Below are 18,282 nucleotides of genomic sequence, written 5' to 3'. Positions count from 1 at the left end.
ATTCATCATTTGGACATACCTTGATACTCTAGTTTTCTTTTCTCCAGTTCAGCTTCCACTTGATCTAAAACCATGGCTAACTCTCCCAGAATTTTCTTCAGGTAATTCACATTATCATGGTCCAAGATTTTTGCCTGTCAATTAAACAAGTAAAAAAATAGCACGCATTAAACTGATGTTTCAATGTTAAATTCAAGTGATACATTGTTATAAGTTAACATAAATTGAACCTTTCCCAGCCCCCTTTTAGGCAAGCGTAGCTTCCTATTTAGCAGGACTCAATTTAAACTGTTTTAACTGCAGATGGTGTAATTGTTAAAGCAGCAGTAATTACGTTTTTGATGACATTGAAATTTTAGCTAGCAGGGAACATTCCCACAAAAATAACAAACCTTACATAAACTTTGTAATTCTGTCTTTAAGAAAACATTCATTTGAAGCACTATTTCAAATCATAACAATGTTTTAAGAATGGTGTAAAGTTGCAAGTTATAAAGTGTCCTTATACCAAACATTTGATTATTACTCGATGACAATAAAAAACAGCATTCTGCAGTATTCTGATTTGAGGACGTCACTTGTGTCTGAGATGAAGGGTTTTTTGTTAAAATGCAAAACTGTAATTTATAAACATAAAGGTATTCTGAATGAAAAATTATGAGACTGTCACAGATATTACTAAACTAAAAGTGTTTCACATATTTTCAGGAAATAAAATTTGTTATTTTAACATTTAGCCTAAAATGCTGAAAACATACATTTTAAATTTGACATTTTGACATGCAGTGAGAAACAGCCAGTGCTAGCACTGCAACAGGAAAGCAAGAACTTTCCTGGTTCTTATACAGTTAAGCCCATAATTATTCATACCCCTGCCAAATTTTGACTTAAAGTTACTTTTGTTCAACAAGCAAGTTCTTTTTTGAGCAGAAATGACACAGGTGTCTCCCCAAAGATAATAAGACGATGTACAAGAGGCATCATTGTGGAAAAAAAATATTTCTCAGGTTTTATTTATATTTTAGCAAAAAGTATCATGTCCAGAATTATTCATACCCTTCTCAATAATCAATAGAAAAGCCTTTATTGGCTATTACAGCAATCAAACGCTTCCTATAATTGCAGACCAGCTTTTTGCATGTCTCCACAGGCATTTTTGCCCATTCATCTTTAGCAATGAGCTCCAAATCTTTCAGGTTGGAGGGTCTTCTCGCCATCACCCTGATCTTTAGCTCCCTCCACAGATTCTCAATTGGATTCAAGTCAGGACTCTGGTTAGCCACTGCAAAACGTTAATGTTGTTGTCTGCTAACCATTTCTTCACCACGTTTGCTGTATGTTTTGGGTCATTGTCGTGCTAAAATGTCCACGGGTTCCCAAGGCCAAGTTTTTCTGCAGACTGCCTGATGTTGTTGTTGAGAATCTTCATGTATTGCTCTTTTTCATGGTGCTGTTTACTGTGATTAGGTTCCATGGTCCATTGGCTAAAAAACACCCCAAAGCATTAGGTTCCCACCACCATGTTTGACAGTGGGGATGGTGTTCTTTGGGTTGAAGGCTTCTCCATTTTTATGCCAAATGAAGGCAACATCATTGTGACCAAATAATTCAATTTTTGTTTCATCTGACCATAACACTGAAGACCAGAAACCTTCTTCTTTGTCCAGATGAGCATTTGCAAAGGCCAAATGAGCTTTTGCATGCCTTAGAAGTGCCTGGAGAAGTGGCGTTTTCCTTGGTCTGCATCCGTGGAACCCAACAGTGTCCGTTGGACTGTCTGCCTTGAGACATTGCCACCAGCAGAGCCCAGATTCACCAGAATGGCCTTGGTGGTGATCCTTGGATTCTTTTTTCACCTCTCTCACTATTCTCCTGGCCAGCACAGGTTTCACTTTTGGCTTCCGACAACGTCCTCTGAGATTTTCCACAGTGCGGAACATCTTGTATTTTTTAATAATACTTTGCACTGTAGCCACTGGAACTTGAAAACATTTGGATATGGCCTTGTAGCCCATTCCTCACTTGTGAGCAGCCACAATGCACAGCTGCAGGTCCTCACTGAGTTCCTTTGTCTTAGCCATGACTGTCCACAAACCACCTGCAGAGAGCTGCTGTTTTTCACCTGTTGAGTTGATTAAAACAGCTATTTCCAATTAATCAGGGTAATTAGGATGCTTTAGAACAGCTTTGACTATTTGGAATGGTATGGAACTTTGGATTTCCCCAAAGACTGTGACAGTTTGTAAAGGGTATGAATAATTCTGGACATCATACTTTTTGCTCAAATGTAAATAAAAGCTGAGAAATATTTTTTTCCACAATGATGCGTCTTGTACATCATCTTATTATCTTTTGTGAGACGCCTGTGTCATTTCCAGTCAAAAAATAACTTGCTAGTTGAATAAAAGTAACTTTAAGTCAAAATTTGCCAGGGGTATGAATAATTTTGGGCTTAACTGTATATGCTGATCAGCTGGAGCCGTTCTGTGTGGAGTTTGAATGTTCTCGCTGTACCTGCACAGGTTCTGTTCGAGTACTCTGGCTTCCTCCCACAGTTCAGTGCAAATCACGTTAACTGGTGGCTTTAAAATGGCCATAGGTGTGGATGTGACAGTGTGTGGTTGACTAACTCTGTTAGCCAACATTTTTTGGAAGAAAAGAAAAAACTTACAGAAAAATAAAAAACATCTCAGAACATTATTGCAGCCATAAATATGTATCTAGTTAAATGCTAAAGCCTAAACTGCTTTTTATTGCTTACAAAAAATACAAATAACCTTAATATAAATTATTCTATGGGGGGCACAGAATATGTTTAAAATTGTCATAATAATCTAAAGTAATTGCAGTGTACTTGTATTTACATAGCATTAGTCTAATCTAGTCTTAAAAATCATTCAAAGCACTTTAACTATATGTCACATCCAATAGCTCTAAAGATATTTCACTCAAAGCCACAAATAGGAAAACTGACGGCACTGAAGGAAAAGTCTGAGAATCACCAAAGACAGCAGGATTTATTCTCTGATCATAAATGAATCATAACCACCAGATACAAGATGGTTTGGAAGGTGAAGCAGAGCCTGTCAGAGGGTTACAACCCAATAGAGACTTAAACTGTTTGTCCCCCAAAAAAGCAATAAATACATAAAAATCACACTCTATACATTCCCGTTCAGGGGTCTCAAATATATGTTATTCAAAATAAATATATTTTTATTCAGGATTTAAAATTTTAAGGGTTTCACACAATGAAGCTAATCCTACAAGATGTTTCCTGTGTGATAACCTTCACTTTGTACCTATGAAGGATGTTAATACATCAGTTTAAGATGCTAATTCAGGCGGCTGCCCTAAATAAGTATAAATGTATTACACATTTAGAGGATTTAATGGGTTTTCTATTTGCACTATAATTTCTTGAAGGGATAAGAACAATTTAAAAATGTACAAAACACTAAGCTATTAACTCTTACAATAACTGAGAAATTTATTTAACTTTAATGTATCATTTAATGGATTAAAGGCCCTGAAACTTATGCAAATGAACTCCTATGAATTGCAGTATATGAATCACACCCTGAAAGTCATCTTAAGTCTACACTTCTGAAATGTATATTAATGAAATTTGTAGTTGTGAAGGACACTTAAAAGTTAAATGTGGATGTTAATGAAAACACGGGTTCACCATTAGCTTCTTCTGTTTGGAGAGGTACGGTTCTGTCAGCTGAGGCTCCTCGTGGTCCAGCTTCATCAGCTCTGTCGCAGCGTTGGCCAGATGTCCTGAAATTACACACAAACACAGTGCATGCATTCACATAAACTGTGTCCTCTGTTGTTCAGGAAGGGAAACAAAACCCACTTTGAATAATATTTAGACACTGTGCTGTCTGACCACTGTGTGCCTGGCATATTTGACTAAAAGCAAATACTCCAGAGTCCAGTGTGTTTAATCTCCAAGGGGATGACTGACAGTACAAAGCTTATTCCCATCTGAGCTCCGTTCAGTCTCCCGAGGGCGGAGGAAGAAGCTTGTGTCATCAGCTGTTACACATATTGTTTTTATTTACGTCATCAAGGACATAAGATGTGTCCGTGGTGCACTATAATTTTTTCTATTGCTAACGTACGGTACTGTGCAAAACGTTTGAGCCACCTCTCATTTCTTTCATTGGGTAAATATAACACAGTATATAAGGCTAAAACATAGTTTGCACAATTGACCCAAGCCTCAGTATTTGGTAGGATCATGTTCACAAAAGACATTCAAAGCTCTTCTATGGATTTTGGGTGCCTTTTGTTCTATTCTCTGTCAAGATGAGCCCAGACTGCTTAAATAATGTATCTCTATCTCTAGTATCTCTAACAACTTCTTTTGTTAGAGAAGAATTTGTTTTGTTTTGTTCTTTAACTACTGCTGTGGACAGGCAGACGGGCGAGCCCAGGATTAGATTTGTTTGATTGTCATCTAGCACAGTCCGGTATGGCTTTTACTGTACTACACTTTTAATAGAAGCTGCTTTCATTTTGTTTCTTTGTTCTAAATGGCATGAATCCACTCATCTGTGTTGTTTCTTTGTTACCCTTCTTTTTGCCATCTGGGTAACAAACGTTGAGTCAAAGTAAAAATTGATGTTTTGTCTTAGTGTTTAACCTACTTGATTTAGCTCTACTCATCTAGTTTTATGATTTCCAACTCAAAGATCACTTGAATACTAAAAAAAAAATGCAGCTAAAACACGTTTTTAAGGCATCCCAGACATAAACCTTTAATTACAAAAACATTTTTATGCATTTTGTGACCTAATTAAGGCAGTTTGGTAAACTAACAGAACAAACTCTGCAGAGGCAGGTGTAGTTGAGCACAGGCACCATTAATTCAATTCAATTTTATTTATGTAGCGCAAATCACAACAACAGTTGCTTCAATGTACTTGATATTGCAAGGTAAAGTCCCTACAATAACACAGTGATTTTATTATGTACTTGGACATGGAAGTTTACATTTTTAGCCAAATCCACATGCAAAACTAACAAGTGTAGTTAGTTTGACATTTAGTGTAACATTTGCCAAAAACAGTGCACAACTGTGCTCTGAGATTTTGTTTTTACAAAATAAAAGTCAAACCTTTGAAGTTTTACTTCTTCAGAGTTAAGCAACTAGTTTGAGGCTAAGTCCCACAAAGTCCCACAAAGTAGGCAGGGAAGATGGAAAAAATTCATAAGATAGACTGACACATCACTGAGTTTGGTGTTTTGGGGGGAACTGTTAATAATAAAGATGAAGAACTTGGCCAGGATGCAGAATCTTTTAGTCTTCTTACATTTTGTCAGTCTTTACTTTAGCTGCAAACCTGTGACTCGGCCTATTTTTTGCATATTTTCCATGAGTCTGCTGGAATGATGATGACAAGATGAACCCAGAAAGATAAAAATGTTTGTGTCTGAACTGTCCCCTCAGTCTGAATCATAATCATCCAAACCAAAGTTTACCGCACAGAGAACACTGATGCGTTCAATGAAATACTCCATAAAGCTGATTTTACAGGTCCATCACAGACTGGTCAGGATTTCACTGGATAATTAATTCTCCCGCAGACTTTCTTTTTTATCTCATCCAGCCTGTTGCTCTGATTTACATGACAAGGCCATTACCTGATGTGAAGAGCACCACAGTTCAGGCTGGGAGGTCTAATATCTGTCGTTAAAAACCTGGCATCACTACAAAGTGCTGTGTTAAGGGTTTTTGGTATTGAGTAGCATCAAATTACACAGTATGCTAATCACGCTGTGCACATAAAAACCTGAGATTTGTTTTACCAATGATGTGGAAAATGCTGTAAGGAAGATGAATTGCTTTGCATTCAAAATGCACGTGGTTTTCGTCGTAGGAGTCTCTTTGGTACCAGAGCTGAAGCTGAGTCACGCTGAGTGTGTGACAGTGTTCAATATAGTGAGTTAAAAGCACTGAAAAGTTTTTATATCTTTAAAAGAAGAAGTATTCAAGAAAAGATGACAAAACCAAAATAGCATCTACCTTTCATCCTGTCAATCCACAAGAAAACTTTCTTTAACTCGGGGTTGAGCACTTGGGACAAACATGGGACACTTTTTTCACCAATGAGGGCCCAATATACACACACCAGCCACTTCATTGGGTACCCCTGTTCAACTCCGCATCAAAACCACCGCTGAAGTTCAAACTGAGCATCAGAATGGGGATGAAATGTGTTTTAAGTGACTTTGAACATGGCATAGTTGTGCCAGATGGGCTGGTTTGGGTACTTTCAGCAATTGATGATCTACTGAAATATTCCCACGCAACCATCTCCGGTGTTTACGAAGACTACTTTGAGCTGATAGGAAGGAAAAAGAAACTCAAATAGCCACTTGTTAACACCAAGGTATGCATAAGACCACCTCTGAACACAGAATGCATCAAACCTTGAAGCAGATGGGCAGCAGCAGCAGCAGAACACCACATCTGGTTAGCCAAGAAGAAGAAATTGAGGATACAATTCACATGGCCTCACCAAAATTGGAAAATTGGACTGGCAAAATGTTTCCTGGCCTGATGTGTTTTGATTTCTGCTGCAAGATTTGGACAATAGGGTAAAAATTTGGTGTAAACATGAAAGCACTGATTCATCTTATCTTGTATTAGCAGTTCAGGCCGCTGGTGGTGGAGCAGGGGATTCACATCATGAACGTGCAGCTGACACATCTATAGCATGCTGCTTAATACTATCATGTCAATGCAGACCAAAGTCTCTGATGAATGTTTTCAATTCAATTCAATTCAATTTTATTTATATAGCGCCAAATCACAACGACAGTCGCCTCAAGGCACTTTATATTGTAAGGTAGACCCTACAATAATACATACAAAAAAAAACCCCAACAATCATATGATCCCCTATGAGCAAGCACTTTGGCAACAGTGGGAAGGAAAAACTCCCCTCTAACAGGAAGAAACCTCCGCCAGAACCAGGCTCAGGGAGGGGCGGGGCCATCTGCTGCAACCGGTTGGGGTGAGAGAATGTTTCTAGCACCTTGTTGAATGTTTACCACTTAAGGCAATCCTTAAGGCAAAATACGTTCTAACACAATGTACCTAATTTAGTAGCCAGGGAGTTTAAATATGCACATTTTCCTGTATTTGTTTAACACATTTTGCATTTGTTTTAGGATACTGTCTAAATGTAGATGGCTTATCTTTCAATAGGGTTAACACAATTCTACACTATTGTCTATTAAATATAAATTTTTCAAAATATAATTTATGAATGAAGCGTTTTTGCTCTTATTGTGGAGCCTGTTTTTTGTAATTTGGCCTTTTTTCCCTCACTCTGTATAGGGACAAAAATATATCATTAACTCACCACACACACAGACACACACACCTGCAGACCCACATGCATCTATTCAGATATTAAACGTGTGTGAACATGCATTGTGAAATGGACCAGAGCGCTCAGTCACATTAAATTAAACTGAGTCAGTGAACACTGTGATTCTATGGACATTGTGTGCCTCTGTGGTACACACACTCGAGTGGATTCAGTTGCTAAAATTTGCCAATCATCCTGTTTCTGGTAAGACCCTGAAGTCCTGCTCAGTTTTTTGTGAGGAGGTCAGACAGTCTTCATATTGTACCTTTTTTGGGGAACAAATGTTTGGCTGGTTAAAGCTATTTTGGCTTTTTCACATTACTGACCTGAATGGACAGAGAGCTGCGTTTAGTCAAATTTGATAAATGTTTTTATTTCAGATTAAAGTTACTGAAGTAATGGGATCATCTTGACAGAGATTGGAAGAAAAGGAAGCTCCTAAGAAGAACTTTGAATCTCCTTCGGGAAGCCTGAAGAACTGTTCCTGACGATTACTTCAAGACATTACACAAAAGCTTGCCTCAGAGAGGTCAGAGCGTAATGAAGATAAAGATGGTCATGTTATGTTTTGACTTTCCGGTTATAGAGTTGATTTTACCTCAAACAACATCCTATATTTCCATTTATTTTTGCACATTTCATTAAATCTGCACTTCTTTCCCATTTGTTTTTGGTTATTTATTTTAAATCTCTTTGTGAACTTTCAGGATGTAGCTTGAGATTTTTCTCTTCCATAGTTCTGAATTAAACACAGGTCAGTCTTTGTGATGTAAGTTTCTCCTGTGTCCTTTAAATAAGAGGCTACAGCAGCAGCAGAAGGTCAGCTGACTTATCACACATGAAAACAGATGATCTACCTATCAACTGTCTTGCAAAGGTATTTACCTAATCTGACGTGAAAATTTGAAACTATGCTTCTTATTTCTTACATCTTAAATATTGGAGGAACCTGAACTTTTCTAACACTGAATAAATTTGTTATTCACAAGAAAATCAAATCTGCACTCACAAAGCAGGGAGGCAATCTAACTGTCAAGGGCTATAGGAATGTTTTATTAAAGTTTATAGACATCTCGAAATACAATAGAAATGCATTTAATTAATAAGGAGCCTTTATTTCTTCTATTGACCTAACACTAAGTCTATGTTTGCAAAAAAACCCCAAAACAACCCAAAAACCATTCTGTAAGTAACACGAGCTATTTTGTAATTCCCAAAGATGCTAAAATACGAGCATTCGTGCCTCCGCAGTGCAGTGAGCTGGCTTCACTTACTACGTATTTCTGCTGTGGCGTACTTTGGGATCATAGAGTCAGTCGTGAGCTCTGGATGAAGGATGCAGCCATGTGTGTACGCATCCATGGGCAGACCATCCAGCAGCTGACGGTACTGCTGCACACGATCGTAGAGAGGCGAGTCTGCGTCAGGGATCAGCTGAGCCACTGTGTCTGTGTGAGTAAGACAAGAACGTGAAAAAGAGAAAACATTTTTACAGGAATACAAACTGGACAAAATGTAGTGAATCATAATTACATACTGCAGAGCATTATTCTGTGGACTTTTCTTAATCTGTCCAAAACCCCTGAGGTCTCTAAGCAACCACACAAACCCAGAATAACACAGTTGTGCCAGATTCAGCTGTCAGACACACAACATGGTAACCTGGTAACAGGTGGAGGACTATAATACACCACCGGTCACGTTTGACAAAGCCTGACATACTGAAACAATCTGAAACTAAAATTATAGACCTGTGGATGAATACCTTTAGGAATTAGTTTACAGCCATATCTGTTCAGGCTTATACACTCAGGTCCATAAGTATTTGGACAAAGACATGTTTGCCTCTGTACACCAAATTCTCTCCCTTAATTCAGTCACCCTGTGGCAGTGCAGGTGAACATCAGAAAAACCACAGAAAAAAAACTTAGATGAATAAATATGATCTGTGTTTAGTTTTCTGAGGTTTATTTAACAAAAATTCCACTTGGATAATTGTTTACTGGTCAGGCAGGAAATGTGTAAATTCTTTTGGCTTCCTAAGGTCAAGTCAATTCGATTAAAGTCACTTTTATTTTATAGTACAGCTGTGGTAATGTGACCCAAGTACATGTTTGTGCCAAATGTAAAGAAAATCCCTGAAAGTGTTCCTGACATACTGAGCTTTCAAAAATGGTACAGATGTTAGGGCTGGAGGTGAGGTCACAGTGACCTTGATTACCAAAATAACCAGTTCATCCTTCAGGTGAAGGGAACAACAAGATCAACAACACTCTGAGAATTTATGTTGAGTGAAAACACTTGACTATGGTATAACCCAAGGGTAGGCAACTCCAGGCCTCAAGTGCCGGTGTCCTGCAGGTTTTAGATGTGTCCTTGGTCAAACACAGCTGATTCAAATGGCTAAATTACCTCCTCAACATGTCCTGAAGTTCGCCAGAGGCCTGGTAATGAACTAATCATGTGATTCAGGTGTGTTGACCCAGGGTGATATCTAAAACCTGCAGGACACCGGCCCTCGAGGCCTGGAGTTGCCCACCCCTGATATAAAAGATGGGGGTACCTTCTCCATCATAGACAACTTGGCAATGCTTTAAGCCTACATATTTTTTAATGGACTCTGCTTGCAAAAAGACCTTGGTTCCAGTTCCTGGTAACTATATTCTCTTGGTCACTACTGTCAGGTCAAAATGAATAAAACATTAACTCTGTTTTATAAATTATGTTCACAGAATAGTCATAAATGAAGGTCATCTGGAATAGTCTCACTTATGATTGTTGTATGATTGTATCCGGTGAGTATGTAGTTTTTCTCTTTCACACCCGTTTTTAAAACACTTAATTGATGATGGCAAAAAAACACCAATCTGGAGGATTAAAAAATAGAGCCCAGAGACTCCAAAATAACTTGTGACCCAGAGAGGAGTCGAGTGGTTTGGAGAGTTTTCTCTTTTTGTGACTTTAGCTCAGGCAGGTCCTCCACACACAGTGAAGCACGTGAGGCATGTTGATTTTGTTTCCTGTTAAAGACTGACTGTCAACATGTGCCAAATATTTTCTTACCAGAATTTAAGAGTGGATTTTTTTTGGCTGTTATCATATTAAAATGTTTTATATCGTCTATCGTTATAGCTACTGTAAACATCTAAAATGGCCTGCAAACATAAGCTTAATTAAAACAAAATACTTTCATCCCATTTTTGGGCTGTAAGTCCAGTTTATTATAACTATGATGCACAGTGTGGGTTTGAAAAACATATAAGATGAACTCTGCAGTCTGTTTGCACCTTAACACACATAAAAAAACACTTCCAACAACTTTTACTACCTCAGAGGGATCCTGCTTTTACATTTTGCTGCCCTAATTCTCGTGTCTGACTGCGCAGCGCTTGGCTGGGAGTGATGTTGTTCAACATAATGACCTGCTGCTGAGATTCGGTACTGTAAGTGCAGAACAGAGGGAGCTTTTATCTTTCTGCAGGGTCACAGCCAGCCACATGCAGGGAAGGCATCACTGACAAAACAGAGATAGTCAGATGGCTGCTTGACGATGAGGAGAAGCTGAAGGAGGGTGGAGCTACATGTGGCTGAGCTCCAGAGAGCTGAGTAATCAGTCTCTGGACCTGCATGCTGACCTGGGCATGCCCTGCAGTGGTTCTCTGTAGGAGGTCTGCTGCAGCACTGGTGATGGAAATATTAAATTAGCAGCAAAGTGTCAAGCAACTTCCCGACTGAGTTGATGTATGTTCACAATGAGCGTGACAAATATATAAGAACAACTCGGGCGATGATTGACATCTTTTTGCAGAGAGCTTTTGCCCTTTGCTGTGCCTCAACAACAGTGTAAAACTGTTGGCACTGCTCCACACTGCATATGCCTCACGTTTCTGAGAAATCTGCACTTTGCAGATCAGCTGCAGCCCACGTTGCCAGGATTCATTAGGGATTTAAAGGCAGAGAAAAAGCATGCCTGTAACTCATCCCCTCAAATTGACTCCTGGATGAAAGCTTCTGGATAAAACATGCATCAGATTTGTTTGACATTCAATAGACAAAATAAACAAAACCAAAAAATGCAACAATAACAGCTTAACTAAATTATTAGAGTATAACTGGAGACTGATGAATGATTTTATATCTCTGTGACTAACTTGCTCCAAAACAAATTATTAGCACACTATCAAAAGACTAAAATGAAGTAAGCTGAATGAGATCATCAGACCCTGGGGTCATCTTATGCACTCTAGCCTTTTATTACTGAGCAAGCAGTGAACCAGATCTTCTGCTCTTCAATTCAAAGCTCTAGGCACTGCTCTAGACATGTCAGCACTAACTAAACAGGAAGGCCCTGGAGTTTTTCAGTTACATGCCTATGTCCCCAGGCATTTTCTGATCTGAGGCTTCCAGTTTGTTACATAATCTCTCAGCTGATAATCCTATAGAACGTGCCACCTACAGATACTACAGCACAACACAGATAACAGGATTCAGTGTATGCTTCTTAACATTTGCTTATTCTTTGAGCTGCATGTTTGCTAAGCCTGAATGTCTGTGTAGGCTCTTAGTCATCCAGGTCATGACAGTCTTGAGAGCCTAAAAAGAAGGCAACTGGCCTTCTCTAGGTTTTTGAACACATTTAACCTCTTATCTAAGAGGGTCAGGACACCCGTTAAGGGTTTATTACCTGGGACTCTCTGCCACTTGTTTTAGAACTGAAGAAACTTTTTAGATGTCTTCAAAATGTTTTCAAACACGTAAAGAAATCCAGTTGCCTCCTTTTCAAGCTCCAGAGTCTGAATCTCAGTCATTGCCTCACAGCGCACGTTCCTCCATACCCATCACAACTTCTACAGCTACAGATGCTGCTTTACTAAATATAGCTGTGATGGACTTTTGTTTCAATCATGAAATTATGTCTCTTGTGTTTATATCTGTGTCTCATTTGTGAGTGCCACAAATGTTCCCCAAGGGGTCACTCCAATTTTGTCTAATCTAATCAGCGAGGATCGTCTCAGTGACGTTGGTGCAAAGACGTTGATGCAATGAGTTACAGTTTCACATTATAGTATGCACTGACACAGTCTGCACAAAGAAAACAGATGGCCTCCTATGGCTTCCAACAGTCTTTGTCACTCCAGCTTCACAAACTGGGCGAATGAGGCCTCAAATTTTCTGTAGCTCTAACCAGAGATATAAGAGAGAAATGAAAAGAAGAATCCCCTGTGTTGCAAATCCCGTCCCCTTAAAGGGCCAATATGCTTTCATTACAAGTGAATTTTATTACATTTTCTTTATATAGTGCCAAATCACAACATCAATTGCCTCAAGGTGCTTTCTATTGTACGTTAAAGACCCTACAATAATTCAGATAAAAAACCCAACAATCAGACAACTCCCCTATGAGCAAGCAGGCGGTGACAGTGGGGAGGAAAAATTCCCTTTTAACAGGAACAAACCTCCAGCTGAAGCCCTCAGGGAGGAGCAACCATCTGCCACGACCGGTTGGGTTGTGTTTATAACAAACAAACAGCCTCTAGGAGTGAAAAATGAAGCCAACATACAAGTGCCAAAAGCTAAAGTTTCTAAAATGTCCACCTTAAGTTGAGCCCAAATGCAAATTCTTAATAGACTCTTGTGTTAAAAGGCCTGACTTTACAGCATTTTAAAGTATGTTTATAGCTCGATACAAAAAGCAATTTTGGCCTCTATGAATAGTTTCGTAAAAACTCTGAACTGGGTCAAGTTTTTATACCAGATTCATCTTAGTACTGCAGTTAGGGGTGTGGCTGCACTGATTGAGGTGCCACAGGTGTAAGGTCCATCTGCTCGGTTAAACTACTGCTGGAATTTTTGCTGCCTTCAGTTTTTACACCCACTTAACCTGTACAGCTGGTAATTCACAGAGGTGGCTTACATCAGAATTAAAGATACTCATCTTCATCTTTATTGGTGATTACAGATCACAAACCTTCGGCAGAGCACGAGGCGGTGGCTGGGGGCTTGAGAGATGAATTAGTCTGGTGTAGGTGGATTAATGCAAAAGCGAGGAGTGCAACACACATGCAATGAACCTGCTCCGAATACTACATTACCAATTTTTATAGTCTAACTTGGTACAATTAGCTAATAAACATAATGAGTTTTACTGGTTAACAACTCTCTCTCTGGTGGACTCTTTAAAAAGTAGAACTCTGTAAAAGGGCCTCAAACACTTGATGGCTACATAAATATGTCAAGATAAAATAGATAAAATAGAGAGGCTAAAGCTATGTCCAGACAAATAGCATCTAGACCCATTAATGATCCATGAGGAAGATATGGAAATGAAAAGAACTGCTTTGTTTTTGCAGTGCAGCATAAAGATGATTTTTCCTGCTATAGAAACGATGCTTGTAAGTTAAGCGGAACCTATTCAGCTTTTCCTTATTCCTCTATTATATAGTTACTGTTATCATGGTGGATGCTCATATGGCCAGTTTTAAATAACAAGGTCTTTGTAAGTGATTATCACTGAGAGAAAAAGGGCATTTTTTCTACTCATAGCTCTGTGTGACATCAGAGAGAGGGGATGTTTCTTCAAGCTTTAGCAGTGACTACAGAAGCCCAACCAACCTACTGCCAAAATCTTTTGTTTTTGTTTATGGGAAGCCAATAAAAAGAAAGTTGTCTTAAAGTGAGAGCAAAGGGAGCTTAAACAGTGTTTTTCAAACAGTAAGCAGGAGAACTGAACGGCCACACCAAGCTCCAGATAAATAATACATGATAAATAGGGATTATTTTGAACTATGAATTATGCAACGCTTCTCTAGTGGAGCATGAATGAAAATAATGAAAATATGCAAATAGAAATGACTGCCATCTTTAAACAAGAGAAAAGAAAGACAGCATTGTCCTACCTCCCACAAAGGTTTTCTCCATGTAATCTATAATCTGGTTGTAGTCACTAATGATGGTGTCTCCGTGGAGGAAGACGGGCACCTCCTCGCCCAGGTTCAGCCTCATGAACCAGGGCTCCTTGTGCTCCTGCAGTGGCAAGCTCACATCCCTCTCCTCACAGACCAGACCCTTCTCATTAATGACGAGCCGTACCTGAAATTACAAAGGACGTGATTAGTCCGAACACATCACCTATTTTTTTTTATTTAATCACAACACGTATGTCTGGAAATCTATTCAGTGGGTGAACATTTGCAATTTGTTACTAGACTATGAAAACAAAATAAGAGCACATTTCATCCATTTTCGCTTTAAGGGAAAAAACTGCACAACAAATTTTGAAAAAATGTAAAAATTAAAGTCACTAATAGCTTCTGCTCAGTTCATTACATTACAAATTGCTGTACTGTAGAGAGAGCTGGTTGTTTGTGTGGTCTGCCAAACTAATGAGATACACAGGGTGCTAGAGTTTGAGAAAAAAAATCCAGGACAATCAGGATACATTACTAATAGCATGAAGGATAAGCCAAGGTCCATGGAGAGCTATTACTGGGAATAAGATTAATGAAAGAAGATGACACTTGGGGCATAAAGTGCTACATTTGGCGGAACGACAAAATGGGAATTTTGCTGAACACGGCCAGACATGGTGTAATGAAATAAACCTAAAGGATGTAGTAACAGAAGCATAGTAATTACAGCAGGACCAGTGGTTTTGGACACCAGGAACAAATCGATGCATGGAACTGAAATGTCATAAAGAGAAAAAAAACTAAGCCTTTTATATCTCCATCAGCGTGGAAAAGAAACACTAAATCAGGGACTTCTATATAAAACTGCCAAATATTTCAGGTCCCTGTGTTATAAAGCTGAGCTGTCCCTGGATGATACCCACAATAACACAGTCACCGTTGCATCGAGAGTTACATAATATTATTAGTCACTTCTTAGCAATGATGCCAAGTGGTTCAGCTGCTTGGGAAGCATAAAATTCACTCCTCTTACACTATACAATAAGTGAACTTCATCTGCAGCTTAGTCTCATCTGCATGTTTGCTGTTATTAGGGATGAAAAGCAGTTAGTACTGCAAAGACATGATGCTACGTAATACATCTAATTACACTTTTTTTAAACACACTATGTATTATTAAAAAAGTCTAGTTGTGGCACTAATCAGATCTTAGTTAATTGGCGTTTCCACCACCTTCTCTTTTAATTTAATGCACCATCTTAGCGCCAGATGTAATATTTTTAAATATAATATTTTGCTAGAGGAATGCAGCATGAAATGACGCAGTGATTAATGTAAAACTGCTGATTCTATGTTAAAATTTGACAAATTTCACACCCTCTAAAAGAATGTTTACAGCCATTTACCCCTTCAACACTACTGAATGTTGTTTGAGAGGCACTGCAAGCTCACTTTCAGTCTTCAAACTCACTTTCTGGTATTTTATTAGCCTGTCAATTACTATTACCTTTGTGTCTGTGCACCACACCTGTACAGTTTATTGATGAAACCTACTAACAAAGCTTGCTAGCTTTAGTTGACAGCGTAGCACTTCACCCTCTCTTACAACTGACATCACAGCAGCTAACACTGAGGCTTAAAAATGCACCACCGAAATTCCAGAAAGCGTGAATAAAGTAACAGGGACTACTTTTCCACAGTGTCCACAGCTGTCTGAGTGCCTATTCCCAACTGAGATTAATGCCAACCTCAGAAAACACACATTTACCTGCTTCCTACAGATGATAGTTATACTAGTCAAAATGGATCATGAGGCAAAAATGAAAGGTGCAGGAGAAAGTGAGACACTAAAGAAAAAACTGAGAAGTCAGAGTGAGGAACCAGGTGAGTCAAAAACATTAGCTAAAACATAGAAATAGCATTTTTACACAGTTTTAGCTTTTGTTCAGTTTCACTAAATGTGTGTGTCTGAAGTTTTTTGAGTTCTTGAATGTAGCGATAACCATGTAAACATCTGTGCTACCCCTGAGTCTCTTATAAGCCAGAGACAGGCTAATTATTTTATGTGCACCTTTACACTATGACTGCATATGATTTCTTGGTGAGCCTTTGCAGGTCCATTTAGCCATAGCATATCTTCCTTGAAATCTCAGTATTTAATTAGATAAGTCACTGCTTGGTAAGTCACAGGTTTTTAGGTTTCTGTATTTTGTAATGTGAAAAACCCCTCTTATATAAACAAAGTGGACAAATTAAGTAGTCTGGTACCCATTAATTCAGGAGACACAACAGCAGATGTTTGGCTGAACATAGTGGACTACATTTAATCAAATTCGGGGTCTTACTATTGTTTCAGTCAATCCCTCCCTCAAGTTCTTAAGTCCTATCTTTCTTCTGTCAGTAAAACCTCCACAACCATAGAGCCAAACTGAACAAACATGAGGTTCTATGGCTCTGTTGAGAGACGTCTGTCCCCATCAGGACAGACTGAGAAGTTAGAGATATAATCCATCTAATCAAACTTTAAATTGGGGGCGGGGAATCAGCCTTACAGAAATGATACTCTGACATTTATTTTACTAAACCTGTTCTTGATCATTCTGAAATGCACCAAACTTGATCAAATGTATAAAGCAAAGCTGCACCCATTTTAATCATAGTAGTGCCAGACCAAGTAAGCCAAGTTTGACGTTCTCAAAATGACAGCAGTTTGCATTTTAATAAATGATATGGCCTGGTCCCAGAACAGGGGATTCTACTGGGAACGGGTAAAGAAAGGTCCCAGAAAATAATTTATTTCCCTTTATGGATTTTTATATTTTGTCTCATTGCATTAATCCTATCAAAACCCTTGAGGATGAGATTTTAGAAACTAAATAGCTCCAGTTTGACTGGAGCTATTTAAAAAATCTGTCTTTCCTTTAACACATTACAACCAGGTGGCTCTTGCTTTGTGGTGTTTGTTTTTAAATCTTTAGTATTATTTTTGCAGGAACTATTTACGTTCTGTGTATTGTATGTGGTTTGGTGTTTTTTTAGCTCCTACTTCAGGGGTAGGTACTCTCCAACACAAGAAAAACCTTTGAGTAATGTAAGTATACAACGACTGGCCCAGACATAAACTTCCATGGAAGTTTCACTGTTACTCTTGAGCCTTACGTCTGATTACAGCCTTAACATGAGTTTAGTTATGTTTGGTGTTCATATCAGAATCAAAATTAGAATCTGTATTTTAATCATTATGCCAAAAGCACAACTAAATTATATGCTTGCCTATATCCCTTTCACGCATAGTGGTCACTACAGTGGACAGCTATTCAAAGGCTGTTTTCTTGTATTTGTGTCAGTGTTGATGCTATACTTGCACATAAAAACGACACACAGTGTATATTATTTATTTGTTTGTCAAATTCATAAGTCAAAACGTATGTTGTCCACCTAAGTGGACATGTAAAAATACTCTTTGAAAAGTACATGTTTACAAAAATGAAGTTCAAAAATATCTTTTTCATGCCTAAAGATGAATAAAAATACTTAAGAAAAAAATCCTGATTAAGGTTGTCATAATTCATGCATGAAAGGGTTAAAATGCAAAGAAAGCAAACTATCTTAAACTTTTAATCTATCTAAAAATAAATAAATAAAAGAGTTTCTAATAAATCAATGCAGTCCAAATATAATTAGACTTTCCTTTTTAACAAATCTTAGAGCCGAGACTGGATCAGGTGACCCTGAACCTTCCCTTAGTTACACTGCAATAGGCCTGGAATGCTTGGTTCTTCCCATGATGCACTGAGTGTTTCTTCTTCACTCACCTCTTTTCAGCCTGTGTGTTTATTCACCACTTTGCATTTAATTATTAGTTATTATTAAACTCTTTTGTCCTCTCCCTCAGCACTCACCCAGTTCCTGAGCCTGGTCGTACTGCAGGTTTCTTGCTTTTAAAAGGAAGCTCTTCCTTCCCAATGTCGCCAAGTGCTAGC

At 38.4% G+C, this 18,282-nt stretch overlaps 1 protein-coding gene across 2 annotated transcripts in view; it reads right to left on the bottom strand.

Moving 5' to 3' along the window:
- The window catches only part of gdap1l1 (ganglioside induced differentiation associated protein 1-like 1), a 28,234-nt gene that overhangs the window by 4,899 nt on the left and 5,053 nt on the right, over positions 1 to 18,282 (bottom strand). The window contains exons 2-5 of one of the 2 annotated variants that reach the window (XM_031725746.2): positions 14,288 to 14,480; positions 8,666 to 8,839; positions 3,689 to 3,783; positions 20 to 134 (exon numbers count right to left, since the gene is read on the bottom strand). In XM_031725746.2, coding sequence (XP_031581606.1) covers positions 20 to 134; positions 3,689 to 3,783; positions 8,666 to 8,839; positions 14,288 to 14,480 — 577 coding nt within the window. Of the gene's footprint in view, positions 1 to 19; positions 135 to 3,688; positions 3,784 to 8,665; positions 8,840 to 8,928; positions 9,007 to 14,287; positions 14,481 to 18,282 lie in introns of those variants that run through there. The other variant, XM_039604870.1, reaches the window with a different exon arrangement.

The sequence above is a fragment of the Oreochromis aureus genome, linkage group 20 (genome assembly GCF_013358895.1).
Source record: "Oreochromis aureus strain Israel breed Guangdong linkage group 20, ZZ_aureus, whole genome shotgun sequence".
Classification (NCBI taxonomy): Eukaryota; Metazoa; Chordata; class Actinopteri; order Cichliformes; family Cichlidae; genus Oreochromis; species Oreochromis aureus.
Note: the sequence above shows the minus strand (reverse complement) of the source record. Positions and strands in the feature narration are given on the sequence as shown.